The following is a 15,074-nucleotide window of genomic DNA, read 5'->3' as shown; positions in this document are numbered from 1 at the left end:
CATATGATTACGTAACACTGGTTAAGATTCGATTTCTATTGCAATCATCTGGTAATTTTAAACATTGTTTGATGACATTCTGTTTAAATTCATTTTATAACTTATTCGTATGTAATATCAAAGACTTTGTCGTTTCATGTCAATTCGGTACGTGTTTTTAAGTTATTCGTATGCAGTATCAACGACTTGTTATTTTCTCTCAATTCGGTACATGGTTGAAGCTTACAACATATAAAATTACCTTTTTATCTTAAAATGTCAAATTCAAGAAGCAGTGATGTCGATGATAGTGAAAAAGACAATGTGAAGGTCTTACAGAAAGCAGGCTTTCAATCTTGCAACATTTCAGGGTTTGATAATTAATTGCGTGATGACAAGAGAGAGACGTGTTTGCATGATAGACGACAAATTACACAAGGAGACGCAGACTTGATTCCCATTTAGGAACAAGTTAACTTTTATTTATTATAAATTCCTTATAATTTCCGCGGATAGGAAGAATACATTTCGTGTGGCCTCCAGCGGTAATTGAAGCCAAATATTTATCATTCAAGGAGAAAGTATATATATATATATATATATATATATATATATATATATATATATATATATATATATATATATTCACAGCCAATCAAAGATATTCATTTTTGTATGAGAAACCTACTTGTAAGCTCACCATCTGTAAAAATGCTGAACGAAGAAATGCTTCTGTCATGTACAAACCTGGATCGCATATACAACATATCGTGCCCAGCGATTGGTGATAGAGAAATTAAAAAGAAGCAAAGCATAGCCATCTTTATTTCCTTATATGAACAATACATTTTGGATATAGGCATGAAGAAGAAAAACAATCACACAAATATAGGGAGTTCTTTCATGAGAAGGAAATAGTGAAAAGTCTAAACAAGGTATATTTAAAACTGGAAACGTCTGTTGGCAATAAGCATATGAAATCGTTTCTGCTTGTTTAACTAGACCCAGTTTCCTCCGTCTAGGAAATAGGTTTTTATTATTTGGCTATTACTGTCCGTTTCGCAGACAGATCGCGATGCTCATTAGGCACGTGCTTAGAAAAATAACATTTGAGAACATTTTTTGTCAGACGTTTTGGTGAGAATATTGCTTTGAACTAAACGATACCATTCCTTGTTTACTTCTTTTAACTGAGTTTTATTTCACTGCATGGCTTTTACATGACACTGTTATGAATTTTTAAAATATAGTGAATCGGCAGTAAGTGAGTAAAAACTTTTATTGGGTGACCGGGTAGTCATCAGTTCTCAAAATGGGATTTTCAAAAGAGGTGCAACCCATGAGCTAATGCAAAAAGGAATATGTGTTGTAATATAAACCATGTTATGTCAGTATGCTGATGTTAAATCACCTACTCTAGATGGTTTGACTAAAAAGATGAAATATACATTTTATCGTCTGTTCTAATATTATAATTATCCAGTCTTAGATTTATATGCAAAATGTGTAGAACAATGAAATTTTTCGCGTTATTTTTTTCGATTCAAATTAAGTAAACTTCACGATGCTTATCAGATCTGTTTGAATAATTTACAATAACTGGAAACTGTCTCGTAAGCTGCACAAAAGTCGACAATAAAATGAAAGAAGATAGCGAAGGAATGAAGTAACGCAAAAGTGTAAAGTGAACCACCACTATGTTAGTGATACTATATATATAGCTAATGACATAGGGTTTGATAAGCGTTGAGTTTCCAGTAAGTTAGAAATAAACCAAATGGGAATTCAAACCATCTGAACAAATATTATCTATAATATAACACACAGGATGGAAAATGACGCGAGGAAAATAAAAACTATTTTCCAACGTTTCGACCTATGAAATATATGCACATAAACTAAAACATAAAAGACGACATTGTCTGAAAAATGTGCAAAACGAAAAATTATATCTTTACAATGATGTAGGTAACTAGAGCACCCTAAATTGCTTGTTGCTACGGAGCAAATAGATTACGTCCTATAACATGTAGCTACTTAATTTTCCTTTCCTTAGTTAGACCGTCCTATTATCTTTGATGGGCTTTCTTCTCTGTGCCAAAATGAATATATTTATTATTCTACACGAGTCACTATTTGTGTCTGTGTGTGTATTTTATTGTTATTATATTCTCTTGATTATGTTATCATTTATGTAAAAGTCTATTTCGGTGTTCGCTAAATCAGGTACGTAGTACTCTCACTCTCTCTCTCTTTCTCTCTCTCTGAGAGCGTCTATTTTTGTTTCCATGCAATGGTAAATTAAACCAACTATTTCAATAGTTGTCTTAAAGTCCATTGTTTGCATTATTGTGTAAACAATGAGTATAAAAAATCACGTAACCAGAAACCATGAGGAAAGCAGCCAAACACATTCACTTTGCCTCAGAGAATATCAAACTTTTGTGTCAGAAATGGAAAGTAATAAAGACGAATTAGAAAAATGACATAGACATGGTTTTGAAAATTATGAGAAAGCCGGAGGGTGGCTCGGAGTCGCTACCCATCCCCTCGTCGACTTCCCCTCAAATAGAGCGCAGATTAAGTGGAACATGTCTTTACAGTTAAATAGTTACATAAACCCATAAAATGAAAACGTTTTTTTTTTGGGGGGGGGGGGCTTTGCATTTATGTGTGTGTAAACTCCATTGGTATTAGTAGAATATTTTCTTTGCTGCAAAGTTTATTCATTTGGCCAAAGTGTTCTAAATTACACCAGCTTCATTGCATTATTAATATGATTTAGTATCTGTTTTAACAACTGTATATGTTTTGATGATCTGCATTTTACGGTATTTTGATTTGTAACGATACATTTATATTTACAGCTCACTATAACGTGACTCAGCCAACAAATATACCAAATGTAAGTAATAAAAAAAACGTTTTGTTATTATTCTTCTCACCCTGTCTTTGAATTATTTATGTGCTCATTATGTCATTAAGGCATTGCAGAGATATTGACGCAAATATCTGCTTATGAAAGAATCCATTAAGTTAATGTATAAGTGTCAAAATAGCTGTTGTTTTAAAATCACAAATAATATTTGAAGACATTTAACACGAGATCAGGAGTGGTTTCATCTGGACTTGTCCTTTTTCATTTGGAAGCAATATAGAAGATACTTTCTTTTCCTACGTTAATACCGGATAAATTTTATCGCTTGGTACCAAAACGTGATATTTTAACGAGTGGCCAAGTTTAGGTACCGCAAGATGAAATATATCCGGTATTAATGTAGGAAAAGAAAATATTCATTTTATTATATTCAAAACTTGCTCCAGAATTGAAGTTTAAAAGATTAGACTCACCCCTTTACGGCACAACATTCTCCCCACCACCAGCCATTCTTCGTAAAGTTACTTTAGTTTCACAGACTGATCATATAAATATATAAGAATTAGGAAAGCGGTAGGATTGGGTGGACTCAATCTGTCGCAAAGAATTACATTTTTGTCATTTTGTAAATTATTGACCCTATCTGAAAACAATGAATGTTCTTATCAGCAATGCATCAATGAAAAGGAAGTAAGGGTTAAAAAAATAATTCAGAGAGACGTGAACGGCGTCTAGTAAATTAAATAAATCAAAGATTCATTTCAATGTCAATAATGTAAGGCAGTTTTAATTTATTTGTTCTAGCTCACTGGGAACTCTTTTGTGTTGCTGCTGGTCATATGAAATGATGTGAAATCTTACATTTTCACATGTGAAAATATAGGAATGAATAAAATATGACAATTATTTCGCCAATAAGTCTATATTTTGCACTTAAGTATATAATAAATAGCTCATATTTTCTTTTCCTACTTTAATGCCAGATATATTTCACCAAAAAACGTAAGATTTTAATGATATTTGGCATTAACATAGGAATCGACCTTTAGAAGATTGAACTTAGTCTTTGATGTAACAAGCTCACCTCCACGATTTATCGTAAAATCGTCTCACTTTCACATATATGGCTTACGAAAGCGGAAGAACTGGATGACTTCCTAATCTGTCGCAGTAACAACATTTTTGTCAATTTGTAAACTATTTGACCCTATCCGAAAACACTTCAAGTCCGATACAGCATTGCATATCACAGCGTGCTTATAACTGTTAAGTAAGTAAGGGGAAATAACTTAAAAGATGTGAAGGGCGTCCGGTAAAATTTCTTTACGAAAGATTAATTTCCATGTTTCAAACGAAAGGCAATTTCTATTTATTTGTTTTAGCTCGCAAACTACTCATTTTTATTGGTACAGGTACAATTTTTGTAGGCACACATAATCATGCTTCGCATGGCATGATGGGAAATCGTTTATTTTCACGTGAAAATATAAGGATAGATTTTTCAGATGTGAAAATATAGGAATGAAAAATTATGAAAATTATTTCGCCAAAAAGTCTATATGCTTCACACTTAAGTATATAATAAAGGAAACTTATTTTCTATGCTTGCAGGACAAACCGTACTTTATCAATATGCCTGACAAGGACATCCTTTGGTGCGACGTCAACGCAACATGCATATTCCCAGTTTATGCAAAGACGCCAAACCCGGGGTAATATATACAAAACATCACGTAACAACTAAACCTTATATATTTTATGTAAATAGCACTCGACTAATTGATCGATAAATTGTTCAAAATTAAACGATAAAGTTGCATCGCATGAAGTCGATAGATAGATAAACGTATCGGTAGGTTGGTAGGTGGTTCAATGGGTGTTTATGTAAATAAAAGCATGATGTAAAATGCTTGAATAAAAAAAATGACTTAAAATTGTATTTTAAAAAATGTGTACTATATTTGTGTATTTATATATAGGACCTAATCAAAAAACATGTAGTCTAAGTCCAAGGCCTTTTAGATACGGCTTTAATGAAATTTTGCAAGTCAAGTGCATGTAGAAACCTCTTTTAGAATACATATTGTGCAGTGTTATGGTCTGTGCGCAAACTTGGTATCATTTCAGTATTCAGCTCATATTTTGCTTTTTCTATTGTTTTGGAGATGAAATAATATTACTGACAAAAGCAAACAATAAATTCTTAGTGAAAGTCTGGAAGCCTTGAAAGTTTAATATCCATAATAAGCATATTATTTTGTCCTGGTAATTTTTGCATATGATCATGCAAAGTAATTGTTCATTACGTGCATCACCAATCAATCGTCAATTTTTTTATATAATAAAATATTATACTTGGTATTTCGAGTCTTAACGGTTGTTTTACGGGATTGTCATTAACATTGGGTTTGACATGTAGAAGATGTTTCGTAGCCTAGAATGGTCTGTTTTGATGTTTTACGGCATGGCAACAAATAAAGGCTTTTTAGTTCATAGGTAGTACATACGGACGGATCAGACGGTTAAATTAATTCATGTACCCTAAATGACGCGAGTCAAACACATTAATAATAATAAATAATATTATTGTGGACTTAGTACAGAACTAATCAGTAGAAGCTCCAAGCGCTTTAAAATATTAGATAACACATAAAAACACATACAACGAAAAGATTACAAGAAAACAAACACCATGAAATTACAAAACAAAAGCATGCTGACAATAATCAAGGAAGCAAGCATTATTAAGTTTTTAAGTCTGTCCTTGTAGTCGAAAAGGTGAGTTTTAAGAGCACCCTTGAATGAGAACACGTTGTCCTTGTGTCTAAGATGTATGGGCAATTCATACCACTTAGCTGGGCCTTGGTAAACAAAAACAAAAAAAAAAAAACAAAACAAAAAAACGTTTTCCGTATGACTTCCGTTTTGACAGAGGGAACAATTAGAATGCTAGTGTCGGAAGAAGAGTGTTAGTTTTCAGATGGAGTGTACACATGGGTGAGGTCAGATAGACATATTAGACTGGAGCCACTCAATGAAATATAGAATAGTGAACATATTTTGTGTTTGACTCTGGATCGAATGGGTAGCGAGTGAAGGTTACAGAGCAGGGGCAGGTATGAATAGTACTCTAAAGATGATCCGAGCAGCCGTGTTTTGAAGTTTCTGTATCAGATACTTAGACGAAATAGATAGAAGTGAATTACATTAGTCCAGTCTTGAAAGTACTAAGGAATACACAAGTGTGTCAGCGGCATCAACCAAATGAAAACTGCGAATAGAGCAAATGCGTGTCAGTTCCAGATATGCAGCCTTGCATGTGTTCATTACATGTTGGTGTGATGAGAGCGTACTGTCGAGTGTGACACCTAAGTTTCGTACTGACTATAAATTTGATGCTGTCATTGATGGTACTTATTGTTTGAGGTAAAGAATGTGAATGAGAAAATCTTTGCGTGGTGATCAGGATGGCTTCAGTTTGATCATCATTCGTCTGCAGCTTGTTGCATGTCATACATGACTTCAAATCGGAAATGCAATTCTCTACGCCTTGGATGGTAGCCTCAGCTTCAAATGGGTAGCTAGGTTTGTATATTTGAGGGTCAGCGTACGGTTGGTAACCGCTGAACCACCTCGGTTCCTTTCTTTATCTTTCCCTGATAATAGAGAAGAAAATAATTCCTATCATTGCACATAATTACTGCTTTTATGCAGTTGCATAAAATATAACGTCATTTCTTACAATGCTGACAATGGAAGAAATCAGAGAACCTACATTAATGTTAAGCTGATATATGGTTTCCTATCAGTAGCTGTATGCTAAGCACGTTATGCGTTCTACCTTTTATTTCTATGTCACTATCAGCAGCTGTACGCTAATCATAGTACGTGTTAGTTATACGTTTTATTACCATATTCATATTAGTAGCTATATGCTAAGCACAATGAGTATTCGTCCTGTTTTATTACTGTTTACCTATAATAGTTGTATTTGTTATACGTTTTATTATTATTTTATGCATAAACAGGTGTCACTGCTAGTATTTAGCTAAACTAAACCTCAATTATTTCTCCCTAGATAATGGTCACAACTTTTTAAGTGTGTGTGTCTGTGTCTGTGTGTTGAGGGTAATGTGCTTGAATACATTTGCACATCGACAGAAGTACTGAAGTATTCAATTTATTTCATGAAATCATACATGTTAATGAACAGTTAAATGGTATATGCAATGTAACTTCAAAGTTTTGCAATGCTCGATGAGTCAAATCTCCATTTGCAATGCTCGATGAGTCAAATCTCCATTTGCAATGCTCGATGAGTCAAATCTCCATTTGCTGAGGATATTTGCAGCAATGATCTATGTGTGAAAACAAGCTACTTGGAAGATATATTTCAAGATACGTAAATATCTTTCACCATTCCACATAGACAATCCGCTTGATTTGTACTATGCCACAAAAACAAAAACAAACCAAATAAAACAATTCATTTAGGATATAAATGTCCCATATCAAAGTCATACAGATGGAAGTGAATCATGTATGACATATAAACGTATCATATTTTATGTAGAAAGAATATTTGGGAACGAGATGGAAAAAAATTATCTCCTGATGAATGTTCAAGAAGATTTGTGAATATTTCGATGAATATGCGAAATTAAAGAGTGTATTTTTGAATACAAATACGGGAAATAAATTAGACATATTACATTAATTTTATTGCAGGGCAAACATTGCATCCATCTGGATAGGGAAATATTTTCTGGAATCAGCAGAGAATGATACCATGATATCAATCATTGGCACTGGTACAGTTAAAATGGATATACGAATAAGACATTCATCAGATGCTTCCCCAAGCTTGTGTCTGCATGCAATGGACTCAACTGGGTAAGTGACGGTCCTTTTTTTTGTTGAGTTTAATTATAGTGGCGTGCGCACAATTGTGCATGTGCCACTTTTTCCTGACTGCACCGCAGTCTGCTAGTTGTTCCTGGGGAAGGGGATGGTGCCACCTTCCCCAGGCTTTTATGGATTCAAGGAACCCTGATAGTTTGGCCTAAATCAAAGGGGTCCATAACGGTCCCTATAGTTGAATGGTTGGCTGTCATTAGTGGGAAGGAGAGCTCGGGAACGGTCCTGCTTGCTTTACATCGCTGGTTTCTTGTTGCATTTGCCTGGTGTTTCTTGCGATTTATTTTTGTTATTTTTTCTTTTTTCAATTTTTTTTTCTTCTTCAAAATGTTCTAAAAGGAGGGGGGATGTTCTATGCTGTTTATAGAGGTTCTTAGTAGAAATCATGTATGAAGAGAGATTTTCAAGGTTATCATGGTATTACTAGTCGAGGTGTTTAGGGTGTGTTTCCTACGTTATGTTATTTATAAGTTTTTAGATATTACCTCTTTAAGTTATTTATTAATTAATGTTTTTAGAGATTGAATGTTATTTATACTTTATTTAGCAAGAGACCGGAGTCCTAGCCGATTACACGGTTCGTTAAGGACATCTAGGACCGGAATCCTAGCTGATTACTCGGTGCTGTATACATTTGCTTCATGTATCAGCCTATATATGCTTTCGTGTGTGGCTTTTTAGAGCATACCACACTAACATAAAACATCCAATATATATGTACTTTCCAAGACATGCGTAGAATATTCGAAACGAAAAATTTAAATTGTTATTTTGTTAACTCACAAAAGTGGGAGTCTTGCAAAAAGACCAGTAGTAAAATGTGTATGTGCGTATGACCTATAAGTTCTAAAGGCTGTTCTTATCAAGTTTTAAAGGAAATGGTCACAGACAACTAATTGTTATCAGATATGGAACCAACCTATATGTAGGGGTATTGTTAACTTTGAGGTAAATCCTGCGGATCACTCCGCGAATATATTTCGATAACTCCCATTCAGACCACATCGAGAAGCTGCTAAATTTTTTATATATTTTCGGCCGTTAATCCAGTCTAAGAAAAGGCTACGGTGGACTTCATATACTGATATTTCATTTACGCGAAGAAATTACTGGAGAACAAAATGTATGATTTTTCTGAACATTACTAAGCCGACATATATCAGACATACATTTTTTCTCAAAAATAACGGGGTGGTCTGGATGTGAGTGTGTGTGTGTGGGGGGGGGGGGGGCTGAGGTCGACAGGTTGTATTAAAACAGTATTTAAACATTGAAAGTAGTTGACTGGGTCCAAAATAATAACAACAAGTATTAACATCATTTTTCTGAAGTAGCCTACGTGTTTGTAATTATACGCAAAATTAGGCTTGAACCCAAATCTATTTTCAATATTTGCTGTCGCCCCACGTGTACTACTGAATCTAAATGAGGAGATCTCATTGGGGCTGATTTTGATAGTAGTCAGCTGCAAGGAAATGATTCTCTAAAAAGATCTATGCAGCATATTATTTTCATAGTTTTAGCCTGTTCATCTTGGATACAGAAGTATCAAAATAGACGTTTTGGACCGGGGTTACTTATATATAGGTCATCGTCTTGTATGCTCCACGACGTTACTAATTTGACCGCGCTCGTCACAGGCAAGTATGTTTTATAAGCAAGCGTGCACGAACCTGTGGTGAACCTTCACAGGTGTGTGAACATGTGAAATTACTAGAGAGATGCCGCTGTCAGACCAATGCAGGGGAAAACATATTGGCAGATAAATCGATATACAGTGGTCAACGGTTACTCAAATTTGACTGCTTGTAAACCAAACATATATTTGGCCGCTAACGTCTCGGTTCCGTATCTGCACACGAAGTTGTCAGTGATTTTTAATTTTTTTTATTATCTTGGATAGTCACGGAGTAGAGTCTACTAATTGTATTGAGACTACTTTGGGCGGCAGAGGGAAGTTCAGAATAAGCAAGAATTGGCGAATGTAGTATATCGAAGTTATTTTACCAGCTCCTACAATAATTCCGATCAGTGTGCCTATAATATAGTAGCTCTTGTTGCGATTCCCGCCACACTTAGACCAACCAATGTTGCCACGGCGATTCGGCAAATGTCATCTACAACCACATACACACGCTGGTATTTCACCAGTAGCGCGTTTGTTTTTTCTTTCTCGTGATTTCATCGCACAATTTCTTTTTCCGCTTTGACTATTTTCTAACTTCGATTACGTTGAGAGACCATCGCGAAGTAAATTTTTCTATTGTGGCTGGTCTTCTTCGGATGCAACATACTCACGCACTTTCAACCAATTATTCTTTTCCTACTGGCAACACTGTCATACAATCATAGAACATATCTTTCTTGGGAATAATACAATTTCTGGCGATTAAGCATTTCTGAGTCTTGGCATTTTGTTTATAATAAATCATATAGATTACGCATTAGTACCATAGTATTGATGAGATATCGCTTCTCTTTATCCGCAAGCCTTTGCCACTCAAAGGGAGCCGTTTCTTTCGGCGTCACTGTATCTAACTTGGGAACTTTTGAGAGTTTAGTGATCAAACATCTTCGACATTCTTCTGCAGCAATTTCGCAGGTTGCACAAGAGAAATCCACTTCAACACTATTATCCAAAGACTTAACAAGTTCCCTCGTCGTTATTAGATGTTCTTTGACGCGCTATGATTAATGCTTACGGTATAAAACTGTAGACGTTTTCCGACTACTGCCACTGGAGTTCTGTCCTCCACCTCCCACTACAACGACTATCTGGTCTAAAATTCCGGCATCAGTTGACTATGGACTAAAAAAGAATAACCTACTTTCAAATTACTACTACAGTCTAGCAGTTACTGACATTATGGGCTGACTTTTTAGCCAATTACAAGACCAATGCTTCAATTGAGTCCTTTTTTTCTCTCGCACGGACGACTTCTATCGAACTTTAGTCGGCGGTACCATACGTCCCAAACACCAGTTTTATATTTGCATACACCATCAGTTGACCGAGATATCGCAGTTTTGTAGGTGACAAACCATCATATGTACGCATGGATAGTAAGTCCTTTAACAACACACAGCAGTTGTTATGCCATCTTGACCGTGGACTCTAGTTGGATCTAGTATCTTTGACAACCTTTCAACAGGCTGAACACAGCGTATCTTCTTCAACTACGAACCCCACACGATATGTAGCAGCAGCTACGAACATAAAACAGATGGAACGAGATGCAACGCTCATTACCTCCATCTTTCTTGAGATTATTATAGAGCCAAGCATAGCTCGCATCATTTATTACCTAATCTGCGCTTTAATTGGTCAAGTTGACGGAGGTCGGCAGACAAGGCTCCAAGAAGACCAATTTACCTCCCTCACAGTCTCAGCAACAGTGGAGGGATTTTCAAGACAATGCACAAAATATTGGATGGACGCCCCTAGGACACAATCCACTTCTACCAAGTTAACAACGGTCCAAAAATGACATTTCTCCCAAACAGCAGCGGACAAGAGACAGAAAGAGGGCGATCGTTTTCGCCAGCGTTTAATTTCACGAGAGCCTCGCTATCTAATAAATGGCATTATCTCGACGTCGTCCTTATCGCAGATCCCGGTAGGGGGAAGGATCCACTGCTTCGTTGCCGAATGGAACAAGATCCATGACCCCGAAAATGACTCATGAACATTTTCAGTACAGTTCCTTCTATGTCCAGAGTTCCCTCAGTTATAATACAAAACACATCACTCTTCACCCTGTCATCGGCCTCATTTTATTCGCTCCCCTGTGCGGACGAGTTCTAAATAGTAATGGAGACTACGCAATCAGCGTGACAAGATGCATATGTTCATTCTCCCATTCGTATGGCTTCCATCATGTTCATTCGATTACAAAGACACGATATCAGGATAATCACACTTGGACTCAACATCATTCCTTGGGGTTTCAGTCGATTGATGGACCTGGAAATGGCTTATGCTGGAACCATCACCATAGCAACAACATTAACTACCTGGACTACATTCTACAAGGCATCAGGTAAGTTATCTGTTGGAGCAAGACATGGTATCCCTTCATATTCTCCTTCTGAACCTTAGTTATCTTGTCAACAAGGACGAATTCTTACCTTGTAACATCTCAACATTCTGTTCATCTATGAATGGATTTCAGCACTCAAGTAAACATATTATGTTTCACTTAGGAACGAGCATTGAAAATCAGTACAATGGTGGCTTCCTTGCTTATGCGGGACGATCTAACCACCCGATAATTCCTTCGAATGCTGAGTTTATTCATTGCGGCAGCGGACCTCTTAGTCCTAGGTCAACTATTTATACGCCCATTACACTGGACAACAAATTTTTACAAAAGTCATGTTACTGAAATAAAATTAGTCAATTCTTATCAATTTTTATGTGCTGAACACGAATATGACAGTCAAATTGCAAAATTGGCTCTAGTTTTTTTGTAATCTGCAAGAAATTAATGTTTACATAACGAAATGCATTCCAATAGTAAAAGGTCAACTGTAATAGCCTACCTATAAAAAATCAAGTCATTGACTACATCTTAGATTTCTTCGCCTGTCTCTTGTACAGCTGTTCGGGAGCATCTCTGAGGAGTGTCCAGCAGTAGTCAGCCAGCATTGTAGTGGACCATTTTCCCTGGTATCTTTGTTCCATTGTTGCGATATCTTGATGAAAACGTTCGCCGTGTTCATCACTAACAATACCACAGTTGCTAGGAAAGAAATCCAAATGGGAATGAAGGAAGTGAATCTTTAGAGACATATTGCAGCCAAGTTTCTTATACTTCATCAACATGTCTTCTACTAGTTCCTTATAGTTTTCTGCCCTAACATTTCCGAGGAAGTTTGTAGAAACTAGGCGAAAAGCATTCCATGCTTGTTTCGCGTCACCTTCCAGCAAGTTGTTGAACCGGTCATCTTTGAAAAGCTCTCGAATCTGAGGACCCACAAAAACTCCCTCTTTAATCTTTGCTTCGCTGAGTCGAGGGAATTTTTCATGCAGGTATCGGAATGCTGGCAAAGTCCGGTCAATGGCTTTCACGAAGTTCTTCATCAAACCTAGTTTGATGTGAAGGGGTGGTAGCAAGATTTTCTGAGCCTCAACCAGAGCTGGGTGTTGGATATTCTTCTCTCCAATGGCTACATTCTGCCTGTGAGTCCATTCCTTCCTCATGTAGTGCATTTCCCTTGCTCGGCTATCCCACTCGCATAAGAAACACATGTATTTTGTATATCCTTGCTGCAGTCCCATTAAAAGGGCAACTACCTTCAAATCACCACAGAGGTGCCAGCTGTACTTGTTATACTCAATGGAATTCAGTAGCTGCCTTAAGTTATCGTATGTCTCTTTCATGTGGACAGCATACGCTACTGGAATAGATGGAAGAATGTTTCCATTGTGCAAAAGCACAGCCTTGAGACTCAGTTTCGAAGAGTCCACAAATAGTCTCCATTCTTGTGGGTCATGAGTGATTTTTAAAGCATTCATGAGGCCCTCAATATCGGAACAGAATATCAGATTACTTTCCTTTCTGAAGAAAGGCTCCAATTGCTGGTGGCGCTTTCGATATGCAGTAATTGTGACATCTTCTTCTAGAAGATTCCATTGTTGGAGTCTTGATCCTAGCAATTCTGCCTTGTTCTTTGATAAGTCCAAATCACGAATCAGGTCATTTAGTTCTTCCTGTGTTATTCTGTGTGGGGTTGATGATGCACCACAGTGAAAATCTGGATCACTGCATGCTGATGGACTAGGAGAAGAACAGGTCGACTCACCTTTGTCTTCGTCAGATGAATCAAGAGAATATTCTGCTGGAGGTTCTGGAATAGGAAGTCCCTCACCATGTGGAACTGGTCTCAATGCAGACGGAATGTTTGGGTAGACTATTCTCGACTTCTTTCGCTTCGTTATTCCGCCGGAAAGAGGAGGAACCAAGCAGAAGTAACAGTCATTTAGGTGGTTGCTTGGCTCTCTCCACACCATTGGGACTGCAAACGGCATTGATGACCTTTTGCAATTCAACCACTGTGAAAGCTGTGTTGTACATGTAGCACAGCATATATGCGGAGCCCAAGGCTTGTCTTGGTCACCAACCTTGCATCCGAAGTAAAGATGATATGCCTTCTTCACTTGAGAATTGATACTTTTCTTCTGGTTGGCAAATGTCACTTCCCCACAAATATAGCAAAAATTGTCCGCGGTATTAACACACTTTCGAGGCATTACTGTTCTTTATTGTACGTAAATGGATAAAAAAATAAGTTTTATGTAACAGTAGCTTGAACTGTCTCGCACAACGTCTAAAATATTTTAAATGCTGAACCTATCTGATTGGGCTTTATATAGTACACTGCTTACGTCAGCTTCAGCAGCCGCCTGGCATTAGTATAATAGGCCTAAACATGTATAGTACACTGCTGACGTCAACTTACTTCAGCAGCCGCATGGCATTAGTATTGCATTGCATCAGAAAATGATGCAATCAACTGTGGATGATGTGAGCATGATGGTATTATGCAATGTTACATCATTATTCCGGATGTTGCTGCAGTCCTACTGGAGAAATTTACACAGTGAAACATAGAAAATGAGGTATATGAATATCTTCAAAACGAGAGCCAATACAAATTTTTCACGGTTATATTCGTGTTCGGCACACCAAAATACTACAGATTAGGGCCTTTTCAAGTCAGTAATGATTTCACTGTTGACCAGTGTTACAAATGATTCTGTTCTCCAAATGGAGGCCGAGAAGTTGCTCATTGAACCAACTTCTCACATTTGGCGCAAACATGAGGTTTCATCTCAGGAGGGGCAATTTCTTTTCACCCACTTCGGGTATACATCTGCCGTATAACCTGCGGTAATCACAATCTTTATAGGTGTAGCACATAGCGATGGAGGTGGGGGGAGCACCTTTTTCCATCATTACTGAAAGTCATTGAAGTGTGGCTCCCTCAGTATCATCATTTACATATATAAAATTCTTAGATTTGAAAGCCGTATCGAACGATTCTCAATGGTGGCACTTGGGTCTACATGATAAGGGAGTTCTTATACTGTCCACCAGTTCCATTGTGGTGACTCATCTCAAACTGAATGGTGGAACCCAGTCCAGACCTTTGCGTTCTTCATTGGGATTTTCTATTGCTTTGTGTTGAACGACAAATTAACATCTAAGTTTGTCGTGTTTCAGGTGACTAAATGTATTAGCGGACTCATTGTCCCAGAAGAATCAACTAATACAAATGGAATGGTCTCTTCATCCCT

The 15,074-nt window shown here is 36.9% G+C and overlaps 1 protein-coding gene across 9 annotated transcripts in view; it reads left to right on the top strand.

The window, feature by feature from the left end:
* The window catches only part of LOC149805378 (uncharacterized), a 145,111-nt gene that overhangs the window by 14,300 nt on the left and 115,737 nt on the right, over positions 1–15,074 (top strand). For 8 of the 9 annotated variants that reach the window (XM_089949846.1, XM_089949845.1, XM_089949844.1 and 5 more), the window contains exons 10-12: positions 2,847–2,884; positions 4,469–4,569; positions 7,586–7,750. In XM_089949846.1, coding sequence (XP_089805972.1) covers positions 2,847–2,884; positions 4,469–4,569; positions 7,586–7,750 — 304 coding nt within the window. Of the gene's footprint in view, positions 1–2,846; positions 2,885–4,468; positions 4,570–5,845; positions 6,443–7,585; positions 7,751–15,074 lie in introns of those variants that run through there. The other variant, XM_089949847.1, reaches the window with a different exon arrangement.

The sequence above is a fragment of the Sinohyriopsis cumingii genome, chromosome 2 (genome assembly GCF_028554795.1).
Source record: "Sinohyriopsis cumingii isolate HCF-2022 chromosome 2, ASM2855479v2, whole genome shotgun sequence".
Lineage (NCBI taxonomy): Eukaryota > Metazoa > Mollusca > Bivalvia > Unionida > Unionidae > Sinohyriopsis > Sinohyriopsis cumingii.
This window is presented reverse-complemented; position numbering and strand designations above follow the sequence as displayed.